This window comes from Quercus lobata, chromosome 5, assembly GCF_001633185.2.
Source record: "Quercus lobata isolate SW786 chromosome 5, ValleyOak3.0 Primary Assembly, whole genome shotgun sequence".
Taxonomy (NCBI): domain Eukaryota; kingdom Viridiplantae; phylum Streptophyta; class Magnoliopsida; order Fagales; family Fagaceae; genus Quercus; species Quercus lobata.
The window spans coordinates 58,138,436-58,151,568 of NC_044908.1; the positions used below are offsets into that span (position 1 = coordinate 58,138,436).

A 13,133-nucleotide genomic window follows, 5' to 3' on the forward strand; every position below is an offset into this window, starting at 1 on the left:
TGTATTTAGGTGGGTTTTGTTGTAAGGGTAGTGAGTGAGATAGAGTGATTAAATGCTCAAGAGAGTGCAAGAAAACAGAGTCTCGCGGCTTGATCTTGCGGGTGACTCGCGGCTGCAAGCCGCCAAAAGCAACACACGTGCCAAGCATGCTAGAAGTTGAAGCGTCATGCTAACTAGAGCACTACAGGACAAAATAGGACAAATAACCGTTCTGTTATCGCGCGGCTGGAACTCGCGACTCAGTCAAGTCGCGAGTCACCCCTGTTTTAAAAAACCTGACGTTTTACATTCTTTTCTCACCTTAGTATAACTACCCCTCATACCCACAAATGAAAAAGAGCTTCTAGAGAGAATTTCAAGAGAGAAACCCTAGAGTAAAACAAGATTGATTCATCTATAATCTTTACATAAGAGTCTCTTCAAATTCCTCAACTCTCTTCCTCTCCATTGTCAAATTTTTGAGAGGCATTTTACCAAAACTTTTTTCTCACCATATCCATTACTGTGAGAGGGCTGTTTGGTGTTCTGGGAAGCAGTTAGGAAGGAACCAATCTACATTGGTTGATGCTATGGTCAAGTAGCGGAATCCGGGAAGTTAGAAAAGAAATAGGTTCGGCGCAACCTCGTTGGAGCAAGAAGTTTGGAGGGCTTAGGTGCACTGGGTAGATTAGGCTTGGAGGGTCTATTACTGTTCATGTATCTTAACTACATTTTCTAGTGGATTGTTTACCGCTTGGAGGGCGGTGGAGAGGTTTTACGCCAAGGGTTTCGGTTTCCTCTTCGATAACACATCACATATTGTCTTTGTGTTTGCATTTTCCTTCCCTTTTATCTTTGCCTTTTATTATCTGCTGTGGGTTGTGATTTTAATTTGGTTTAGATTGTTTTTCCAATTCTGTTTTATAGCTTTTGTTCATTTTCCACACACTAGTTGTTTGACTTAAAGCTTGAATTGATTAATTTGTAAATTGGGGGTCTAAACGTTCAAGGGTGTTTTTACACTATTTGAACTTTCATCTTTTATCATCTTGACCAGTTTATCAATATCATCATAATCCGCCATCCCAACAAAAATTTTCGACTCCCGGCCACTCCATATGGTGTACAATTACAGAGCTTATATAGCATGGAATTCTTACAAGGAAAAAAAAAAGTTATCATAGATTATTTCTTCTATGTAACAAGGAAGTAATATTAAGGAGCAAAGGTTGCGCATTTCAGATAATATCTTGTATGAAAATAAGGGGAGAAAGAAACACAGAATTTAAAACTAATGCTTCCTCTATATATTCTTTATAGTCATGAACCATTCAAAAGTTTTTTTTTTTTTTTTTTTTTTTTGGGTAAGAAAAATCAAATGATATTTTTATATAAATACAGTTCTATTAAAAACGGAATGAAATATCCCAAATGCTTTTCTGGCTGCAATCAACTTGCTCTCAATATTCCGCTCACTTTGTGCATATGCAAACAAAATTAGGTGAGTTAACCGGGTAATCCTTCTTCAATAGCCTTTATGAATACAGTCCAGCATTCCCTAGCAGATTCCTTTTCATTCATCATAGTATATATAATAGCCTGTACAAGTAGAAACATAAGAACCATCATGTTGCTTGTTAAGGTTTTGGCTTTGATTACTTGGTCAACTGCATTTCACAAATGCATAAATATTGGTCATTGTAAAACATTCATATTGAAGTCCTCACTTTTAAAAATACGAAGTGGGAGAACCCAAAGCCAGACAAGCTTTATAAAAGTTACATTTTGCAGATTCTCTTTCTAACAGTATCTAAGTGTTTTTAAATCTTAGATAATTTTCTTGATAATTTGAAATTTACGAACCTTGTAAAGAGGAACTCGAGCATCTGCTTTGATAGCCGGCTTTTTGAGACACTTGCATTCTAAGGCTTCTTCATATTTTCCCTGTTTAAGCGGACATTAAAGATATGAATAGCGAATAAACATAAGAAGAATGCCTGTTGGCGTCCTTCTGCCCAACTGATCAGGTTTACCTCAACCAATGGACTTTTATTTTTACTACAATTTCTGTTCATATTTTATTGACCATTAGCTAGGATTAAACCAGTCATGTATCTTTTCTTTTCTTCGTGATTTACTACTTTGTTTTGGGAGATATAATGAATGTGATTATCCTCAAAGAAAGTGTTCACTAAGTAAAACATAAAGATGTTAAATTTAGCAATTGATGTGAAAGGAAATTACAGTTCTAAATGTGGATGCTGTGGATGATATAAAAAACGCTTGTACCGATTTCTTCCTACGTAAGATTTCATAGTTAACTTCCACAAAAAAACAAGAATTAAAAAAAAAAAGACTAAAATATGAAAGTGCCATACCTTTTTTATCTAGTTAAAACCTGAAACAACAATCTAGTTCCTAAATGACGGTAAAATCTTTCTATGCTTTCGCCCCTAATTTATCCATTTTAGTAATCATTCATTATCTATTTAAGAATTTTTAAGGTTATTTTAGTTCTGAGAAATTTTAATATGTCAACTTTGACTGGTGCATGCAGTATATCCAAGTTCTGATACTATGTGATCAAAAGGTCAGAGATCACAGGTTTGCTCCCAAACAAAAGTTCAGTAGGGTCTAATGCTTGAAGTTGTAGTGTCTAATATATAATGATCTCGTGTACTAGAAGCGGGGAAATTTTATGTCATATATACCAGATAGATGAGAACTTCAACCAATGTCATCTCCACATAGAATGCAGGCTCCGGATCATGCTTAAAGAACTTATATGCTTCTCGCAGTTCCTTCACTATTTCATCACCCTTTTTAGATTTCATTAGCTCCATTGCATCATCCTACAACATAGTCGTGAATAAAAAGAAAATCATACACCATATCAGGCAATTATTTCTAGCTCGGTTGGTATTAATAAGACAGTTGAAAATCTTATGTAACATTCGGCTAGGTTCTAGGAGCACAAAAATTTTGTGTATGGAATTACACAACGTTAGGTACAAATTACAAGAAATTTTTAACGACAATAATAGGATTTTTTACTCACTCAGGGTGCTTCAAATGTGAGTAATCCTTTTATGAACAGTCAAAACTCAAAATTGAAGACAAAGGCTGAACTTAGAAAAGTAAAGGTATAAGAATCTACTATTAAATGAAGACACTAGTCTTTGTTAAGATAAGACTTTGACAAGGTTTTGATCATAATAAGATCCGTTCCCATTTAAATTCTCTATTTTCCTTTCGTTTTAAGCTAAATATAATACAAGTGGTATTTATTTAATTTTATGTGGTTTACATAGATTTTTTTAATATCATGTCTTACATTTAAATTAAAATTTGAGGGATTGGATGATTTAAATATCCTTAATCGTTTTGATGATCCTTTTGTTAACATAGATGCACTCCAATGCTAGGCCTTAAAATTATTCTAAAAAAAAAAAAAAAAGTTAATGAAATGTGTGTATAGGTTAAAGTGTCTGTATTCCATAATCATCACCCTTCTTTCTATATGTATAACAATGAGGCGGGTTGTTATTTTAGAAGTGAGGCTATACTAATTTAATATTTCAAATTTACTCTTAATTACGCTAACACGGGTAACTTAGAAGGAAAACCAAGTTTAAATTTCTTACTAGATTCTAGAGTAGCCTACTCAAATTTAATTTAAAGGAACTTAATTTTATCTTAGATCTAAATTCCCACTTCTTCATCATGATAACTATTGAATTATTGAAAATTGAAATATATATATACACACACGAGACTTCTTTATGTACATTAAGCACATCGGCATTGACATCATCGAACATATTATCCACATGTCATGTTTAAAATATACACCATAAACATATACATATAGAAGCACAAGCTGAAGCTGGGCTAAAAGACAAAGAGAGAAGAGAATGAATGATACCTTAAGGGCTTGAACATCTTGTGCTGAAGGCCTTTTATTAGTCGCAAACAGCTTTGTCTTTTTGGACTCTGTTAGACGTGAAGCCAGGTATGCACTAGTATCCAAAAATGATTTCATTGCGGGTCTCCCACCCGCTGGGTAGAAATCAGATGATGGCACAATTGGAGATTTTCTCTGAGTCATCAAAGTAGCTGCATTGGCAATTGGACTCATCCTACAACTGATGATACCAAGAACACATGCCAATACAAGAGACACCCTTACGGTTCCTCTTACAATTTTGTTGTCACTTTCATCATTCGTTGATGGTGTTGGGAACTTATTTACTGCACAAAAAATGGGACTGAAGGCATGCCTAAGTGGACGTCGGTAGGAACTGTTAGGTAGTGAAAGAGAGGAGTGGTTAGAGCTGAAATTAGGCTTGGTTAACCTTGTAGCACTCAGAGGGAAAGAGATGCGTAGAGGTACGCTGGGCAGGGGGCCATTGCGGAGGAAAAGTGTGGATTCCATGGAAGATGGAACGGTGTGTGCTTTCAGAAATTAAGACGCTAAGGCATTGTTGCATTAAGGAAACCATTACTTATTCTTGATCATAAATAGGAAATAGCCATGACCGACACAAATTGCCTTTTAGGGTTTAAGTAAGGTATCATTAACTGCTTTGAACTAAAGTATTGGCAAGGCATCATTTTCAAGTCCACTTAGGCCATAGCTTCGGGGCTCCCTTTTGGATAAGGCCCCCAAATGGATTGCAACGACTTATATTTTTTTTTCCCTCTATTTAAGAAAGTCCCAAAAATTTGAATGATGATAAAGATATTACAAATTTTACTACTTAAGACTCAAAAATTGATATGTGACTAACGATCCATTTGTTTCGAAATAAAATATTTTTATCATTTTTTAGTGTTTGTTTTGTTGTAAAATATTAGTCAAAGGTAAAACATTTTTAGTCAACGGTAAAACTCAAGCCAAAAGATGTAAAGTGTTTTACCAAAAAAAACAAAGGTAAAACATTTTACCAAAATCTGATGAACACCTCCCTAATTCTTGCAAAATCCTCTCTCTCTCTCTCTCTCTCTCTTAGACAGCAAATGTTGGTTCATTGTTACCCCAATCTTGCACTTAAAACTCACCACCACCACTCACCACTGCTTTGATCTCCACTGATTGGGTTGCTCCACTGCTTGCCGTTACTCTAATATTGTTGATCACGTGAGATGAAAGCTTCCTCTTCTCATAATTTTGTTTCCTTTTTTTTTCTTTGTTTTTGCTTCTTGGTCTAGGTTTTTGGGCGATGACTCATGGCAACATTGGTTTTGATGGTGTTCGAGGTGGTAGTTTGGTGGTGTTGTGGGGTGTTGATGGTTCAGTGAGTTTGGTTGTGGTGTTGGATTTGCTGGATTGCTGGGGTTTTTTGCAAATTTGTTTTTTTTTTTTTTTTCCTTGCAATCTAGGTTTTTGAGTCAATTTGAGTTTTGATTGCTTGTGTTTTTGATTCATGGTTATGTTTCTAATTAAAGGAATTTGAGAATTTCTATTTAGATTGGTGAGAATTTTGAGTTTAGATCCTTTCTAATTAAAGGAATTTAAAAAAAAAAAAAATTACAAGGAATCAAACACAGAAAATGATTTTCATAGCATTTTTATGTATGCAACTAAACACGGTAAAATATTTTATATGAAAATGTTTCACAAGAAATATTTTCAATGTAAAATATTTTACATTTGAAAATATGTTATATTAAAAGTAAAGGATCATTATTTACTAGTGTTTTGTGATCATTTGAAAAATGAGAATGATATGTTGATTTTAAGGCTCACCTGTTAACTCATCCTTGCTTTGGAAATTTTGTTAGTATTTTGTTATTGTTTTATATTAATCCACATATTTACTCATTAAATTTCTCACATGTTCTAAAAATGTGTGTGTGAATTGTGTGGCATTGATTTTGGAGAATAAGATTGACAGAGCTCTGGGACTTCATTGATGATTAACGTAATTCAGTCACTTTAGTTGAGATGAGTACAACTTTAAGTTACGACTATTTTTTTCAAATAACCTGTAGCCAGCCTAAACAAAGTGGCAATATCGGGTTTCTTTAATTAGGGACATACTTTAGTAAGAAAATGATCATTATTTGTGACATCTCCCACCCCACCCCACCCCACCCCAAAAAACACCCACACCCTCTTTTTCAATCTATCATGTTAGGAATTGGAATTATTGTGGAATTTGTAATATTTGGTCTTTTCTGTACGTGTGGTTGTAGCACATATTGAAAGAAATTTGGACCCAGTTATATGATATTGTATTTTAGTATAATATAGATTTGGTAATATGTGGTTCTTTAAAGTAGACTTAGCTTGGATCTAATGTCCTGTTGTACTAGATCTTAAAGTATATTTGCATTTTTTAAAATTAGAAAATCCTTATTTTGAGAGTTGGGAGACCATAAAAAAAGGTTATTCCTTTTTACATGTTTATCAAGGGTTATTTTTATATTTTTCAAGGATTGGCCATCTTTGATAAAGATAAAGCACTTGTTTTGAGGGTCATAAAGGCCGTCAAAATTTCTTTTCGATGGGATTTGTTTCAAAGGTCTTCCGGACCCTTGAAATAATATCTTTTTAAAAATTTTCTAAAAAAAAAAGAAAAGAGTTTTAACCCTTGGAAAAGCCAAATTTTTTATAGTCGTAGTACTCCTTACACGCTTTTTTTGAAATCATGATTTGAGAGCAAAATTAACTAATCTTAGGGTTTCAAAACACTATTACATAATTTTAACTAAAATCATGTTTTGAAAACATAATGTCATTCTACGTGGCAATGTATGTTCAGTGAGTGTGCAACAATGAATGTGTAATAATAATTAGCCGATGTTTAATTTGTGTAACAATGTAGTATACAACATCCCTTTCACGTAGATTTATTATTTTGTGTAACATGTTGCATACAATGGTTATACATAATATCACCTCCTCCAATGTGAGATGACCTCACAATTGATCATGAGACCCAACCTATGTCATGTGTGAGACTTAACATTACATTAAAAAAAATTTAAAAAAATTAAAAAATTAAAAAAATCAAGTTGAATTATGTTTCTTCTTGTTAGTGTGGGTGAGTGTGTTTCAAATACTTGTCCTCCTTGGCTTTTGTTTTATGTCCCACATTGGTTAGAAGTAAGTCATCTTTAGTGTTTGTTTAGCTAGCTTATTTTTTGCCAACTTAGTTTTCTATTTAACTTATTTTTGCTACTATTCATAGATCATATTATACTTTTTGGTACTATTCATGGATTCTACTATATTATTTCAACTAATATTTACCTTTATCTATAGTACTTTTAACAAAAAGTTTTTAATTTCAACAAAATAAGCAGATCCTAAACAGACTCTAAGTATTTATAAGTTTTTGTCCTCCTCAAGTGATACATTGAGATAATGGGTCTAGTGGTTTGATTTGAGCTTGACTATAAGTCCCACACTTAAAACCCAATGGAGCTTGGGTCTTATCCTTTATCTTATGTTTCCAGCCCATTTTGATTTAGCCCTTTGGGTATTATCCAAGCAGCTCGTTGGGGCATTTATTAGCACAGTAACCGTTGGCCCTTTCGGCTCCATTAGAGCCCACTTGCCCCTTATTTGCTTGTTCTTTGTTCTTCTTACTTGAATGTGCATCAAACTTGAAAAAATTGTTATAGTCCAATTTTGAGAGGTTTTACTACAGATGATACAAATCAATCTTTAAAGATAACATTATTGCGTGGTTCTATTGTTTTGTGAGATCTTTCTTAACTCCCTATTTATTTTTTTGTTATTGCTAATTTTTTAGGTTATAATGTTGAATCAAAACTTGTTTTTCCATAGCTTTTTTCCAACACTTCTATGCATCAACCATTCTTATATTAGAAAAAAAATAAAAATTAGAAACTGTATTGTTATGCAAATATGGTTCTATAACGGAATAATATATCCAAAATACTTTGTTGCTGCATCCAAACTTGCTATCTTTCAGCTCATCACTTTCCCCATATGGAAAATGAGGTGAGTTAACTGGGAAAATCTGGATTAATTCGGGATTCCTCCATCAACAGTCCTTATGTATTCTCTCCACCAATACTTTGCCGAAATCTTGTTATCCAACATGGTGTATATAATAGCCTGCACAAAAGTAGAAACATATATAAGAACCATCACGTTGCAAGTCAAGTTTTAGTTTTCATTCCTTCGTCAACTACCATGCTCAAATCAAATATATTAACATATTGATGTCTTCGCTTGTCAAACTACAAAGTGCGAGAAGCCATAGCTAGACAAGTTTGATAAAAATTAAAATTTGCAAATTCTCTTTGTAGTTACCTTCTCTTTTTATTTTTTACTAAATATTTCTTATTTAGTATTCTTGATAATATAAAATTGTTAAGTTCTAAAAGTTTAGAACAATTGGCAAACCGTGAGCACAAACTTATCTAGATAAAAATCTTAGAGTCTATAAGGTTTATTAAACAATATTCAAGGTGTTGCAAGTCAAAATACAAAGAAAAATGAAGCTACGGGTTCCAGAATTCGAAACATGCCAAGCTTGACCGATCGAGAAAACAAGTTCAACCGATCGAAAGACAGATTTTGCAAAATGTAATTAAAGCCCAACAACTCATTAAGCCCATTAAGTGTTTAGGGTTTCAAATCTAATTCTCTTAGTATTTAAAAGAAACTCTAAGGCACGTTTTGCTATGATTTTGGAGGTGCTCTTCTGGATCTAAAAGATACTGTGACTTGATCTCCTTTCAAAGTCACTAGCAGAATTCCATCTATACATCTTTAGAACTGATAGATTTGAAATTGCTACAACAAAATCATACATAACTAATGATTTAAAGTTTTGAGTGGGATCACAGAGTCACAACTGTAGGTGTTTATGTGCGACAAATTCAGATAGAAGAGTTCATGGATTTGGAGTTGTACATGGTCGTCTGAGTAAGTTTTACAAGAGGTAGTTTTAGATTTTAGGAAGAAAATCTACTGTAAACTTTCATTCTATCATAGTGAATTTGTTTACCTTGAGAATAGTTAAGTTAAATCATCTCTAGGTTTTTTATCTTAAAACTAGGCAGTTTCAGTGGTGATCATCATATCATTGTTTTGTTTACTTTTCCACACTTAGTGACATGATTGTTTGTGTTTAACCTAAATTTGAATAATAAATCTAAGTAACAACTTAGTTAATTAGTTAGGTTAAATAATCTGAATATACAGAATTCTAAACAGACAAACAAAAATTTACGAACCTTGTAAAGAGGAACTCGACCATCTGCTGGGACATTCGGACTCTTGAGACAGTTGCATTTTAAGGCTTCTTCATATTTCCCCTGTATATATAGGCATTAACGTTATGAACAACCAATAAAGATAGGAAGAATGCATGGCGATGTCCAATTTGCCCAAGTGATCACGTTTACCTAAAGCAATGAAACTTTTTTTTTGGTCCTTTCAATTTTTATTCATCCATTTTTTTAACCATTAGCTAGGATTAAACCCGCCTGGTTTCTTTCTTGCACTACTTTGTCTTGGGAAAGATAATGAATGCGATTATATGCTCACAGATAGTGTTCATAAAATAAACATAAAGATATTAGATTTAGCAATCATGTCTGTTAGGTTTTAAAGATTTAAGATTAAATGTTTAGAATTCTATTTTGTATTTGTTAGCAAACTGAGAACAAAACATGTCTAATTTATGTGTTAGGCATTTATCAAAGATGTGTGTTTCAAGCTTCAAGTTCGAGCTAACTGTAGAAAATGGAGTTGAGAATTTGCCAAGCTCGATCAATTGAAAATTAGATTTGAACGATCAAGAATCGCATAAATCAGATTCTGCAGAATTTTAAAACAAGGCCCAAGCCCATGAAAACATTTAGGGTTTCAATCCCTTGTCCACATGTAAAAGGAAAACTCTAGCTACGTTTTGAAGACCTTTGAAAGACTTGTGTGTGTTATTCCTTGTGAGATCTAAGAGATGTTGTATCTTCTAACTATACAAGCGTCTACTAGAGCAAGACCTACAATCAAGCATTGGTAGAACCTAGTTGCTGCTACAACGATCAACAAGTGAAGGTGATTTGAAACCTTTGAGTGGAAACTCAAATTCACAAGTGTGGGTACTTGTATTGCAATAAGTCTAAGAAGAGAAGGAATCTGTGGATTTGGAGCTTGTATGTAGTTGTGTCAGTAAGTTTAGCAATAGATTTAGGGCTAAATCTGATTGTAAAAATTTCGATTATCTTATAGTAGATTTGCTTTACCTTGAGGATAGTTAATTCAAATCCTCTCTAAGTTTTTACCTTGAAACTGTTAGTTTCATTACTTTTCTTAGGTCATCATATCGTGGTGTAGTTTACTTTCTGCTGCTTCGCATAATATGATTTATTATTATTTAACTTAAATCTGAATAATTAACCTAAATAATTACTTGGCTAATATATTAGATTAAACAATCTGCTTTAAGAGTCTAAACAAACAAACAATGTCAAAAAGAAATTACAGTTCTAAATGAGGATTCTTTGGCTGCTATAAAAAAAGCTCGTACTGATTTCTTCCTACCTAAGAATTTTAAAGTTAACTTCAACGAAAAAAGAAAGAAGACTAAAATATGAAAGTGCCACACTTTTTTTTCCATGCAGATTGTGCATAGGAAATCATTGCAGTTGCAGGCTGCCACACTATTTTATTGAAGAAATATTATACTATGGCATAGCTAGAATCTATATCTACAGTGTCTAGTAGTTTTTATACAAGGCAGATCAAATATTTTTTTTCTATTGTTAATTGTAATTTATTTTATAAAAATTATAATTAAGTGATTAAATTCACTATTTTGCAAAATTTTGAAATTGAAGTGTGATGTTCTTATGTAAAATTTTGAACTTTTATGTCATACCAGACACATAAGAACTTCAACCAATGCCATCTCCACATTGAATTCAGGCTCCGGATCACCCTGAACAGCCTTATATGCCTCTCGGAACTCCTTCACTATTTGATCACCCTTCCCAGATTTTATTAGCTGCATTGCCTCTCTCTACAACATTGTCATGAAGAAAAAGATAAATCATTCACCATAAGATAATCTGGCTAACAACCCTAGCTCGGTTGGTATCATGACATGGTTGAACACCATATGCATTAGGCCGATGTGCTAGGTGTACAAATATTGTGTTAGGAATACAATGTTGGATACAAATTACAAGATTAAAAAAAAAAAAAAAATTTATCACAAGAATGGGATTTATACTCAACCTTAAAAAAAAAAAAAAAAAAAAAAAAAAAAAAAACAAAAACAAAAACAAAAACAGTAAAACTGTCTACCAATTACTCCAAATCTCATTCTAATCTCATAAAAAGTGGAAAATTTTTGTGTTGTATACTACCTTTTACAAAAATAGGATTTATACTCACGATACTTCAAATGTAATCAACTCTTTAACAGTCAAAATTGAAGACAAAGACCGAACTTCAAAAGGTACAGATATAAGAATCTTTTCTTAAATTAGGACATTAGTCTCTATAAAGATAAGTTTTTATCATTTTTTGTGAGATGTAAAGATGGTAAAAAAGGCAACAAAAATTTTAAATGTTAATTTTTTTTTCTATATTAACTTTTACCCTAATTAATCACGTCCCTTGTTTCCTCTTTATTCTTCTTCTTTTGGAAACTAATTAGAAATATTACTACAGAAATTCATCAAACTTTTCCTTAGGGCTCAAATCGAGGCTCCCATGTTCTTCTAAACACTTAAAGTATGGACAAGTATTATCTGGCTCAATTTACCTAGTGGTCACCTTTCTTCTTATTTGTATAACAATGATATGGGTAGTTTTTTATTTTTATTTTTTGTTAATACACTGATACGGGTAGCTATTTTTAAGGCTGGCTACTAATTTAATTTGTCTTATATACCATTACCAATTAGAGTAACTGAGGAATAAAATTCAACCGTTTATAGTGGTTACACATATATATATAACCATCCAAAATGGCTTATAGGTTCTATGAGTTGAAAGAATATGGGTTGGTTAAGGTCATTTAGGCTTCATTTTTAATTTGATGAAATTGAGGCCCAAAAAAGCAACACTATACAGAACTTCTGTGTACATTAAGCACATAGAAGCACGAGCACAAGCTCGGCTACATGCCCCAAGAGTCTTGGGGAAATTATTACATACTCCTAGAGTATGTAATAATTCTCCAGAGTCTTGTAGATAGCTTAATTATTTGGTGATTTTTGGTGTTATCAGATGTGATATACCGGAATAGATATTGAGAAGAGAATGAGACCTGAATGGCTTTAACGTCTTTGGCTGAAGGCCTTTTAATAGTGCTCCACGGCCTGAACTTACTGGGCTCGGCTAGACGTGAAGACACGTATACAGTAGTATCGAAAAGTGATTGCAGTGCGACATTTCCACCCGCTGGGTAGATTATAGGTAGTTTCTTGAAAGATGAAGCACTTCGCTGATTTATAAGAGTACTCGCAATCGCATTGGCTTTTGGACTCATCGTACAACCTCTACTGATGACACCAAGAACACATGCCAATACAAGAGACACCCCTACGGCCCCTCTTACAATTTTGTTGTCACCACCAGCTTCTTCATTTGTTGAAGGTTCTGGAAATCTATTAATGGCACAAACAACGGGACTGAAGGCATGCCTAAGTGGACGCTGGTAGGAACTGTTAGGTAGTGAAAGAGAATAATGGTTAGAGCTAAAATTAGGGTTGGTTAACCTTGTAGCACTCAGAGGGGAAGAGATGCGTAGGGGCATGCTAGGCAGGGGATTATAGCGGAGGAAAAGCGTGGATTCCATAGACCTGTGTGTGCTTTCAGGAACTAGGAGGCTAGCATTGGAAGGGTCATGGTTATTAACAGTTAAAACACAGTGTTGAATATATTTTATCCGAGTTGGAAATAGCCATGACCCACACAAATTGCCTTTTAGGAGTTTAAGTAAGGTATCATTACATGCTTTGAACTGAAGTCTCAGGAATTAACGGGCAAGGTATCACTTTCAAGTCTATGTACTAGAACGAACGTGTTACTAATACGTACGAGAAGGATCTAGTCTTGCTTTAGTTCTTGCTTCTTCTGTATGAGAGGGACAAGTTTCTCATAGAGCCTTAAAAGATGCCTGAAGATGCATCTGTTTCTTTACCCACCTAGCAAG

General features: G+C 33.6%; 1 protein-coding gene across 1 annotated transcript; it reads right to left on the reverse strand.

Moving 5' to 3' along the window:
- Nucleotides 1-1,419: 1,419 nt before the first annotated feature.
- On the reverse strand, nt 1,420-12,807 carry LOC115990782. The gene is made up of 8 exons (XM_031114573.1): nt 12,246-12,807; nt 10,848-10,988; nt 9,199-9,279; nt 7,982-8,071; nt 3,905-4,444; nt 2,691-2,831; nt 1,843-1,923; nt 1,420-1,578 (listed from the first exon to the last, which is right to left on the reverse strand). The coding sequence occupies exons 1-8, from the start codon at nt 12,774-12,776 to the stop codon at nt 1,486-1,488; spliced, it is 1,698 nt and encodes a 565-aa protein (XP_030970433.1). The 5' UTR covers nt 12,777-12,807; the 3' UTR covers nt 1,420-1,485.
- Between the last annotated feature and the right edge of the window lie 326 nt (nt 12,808-13,133).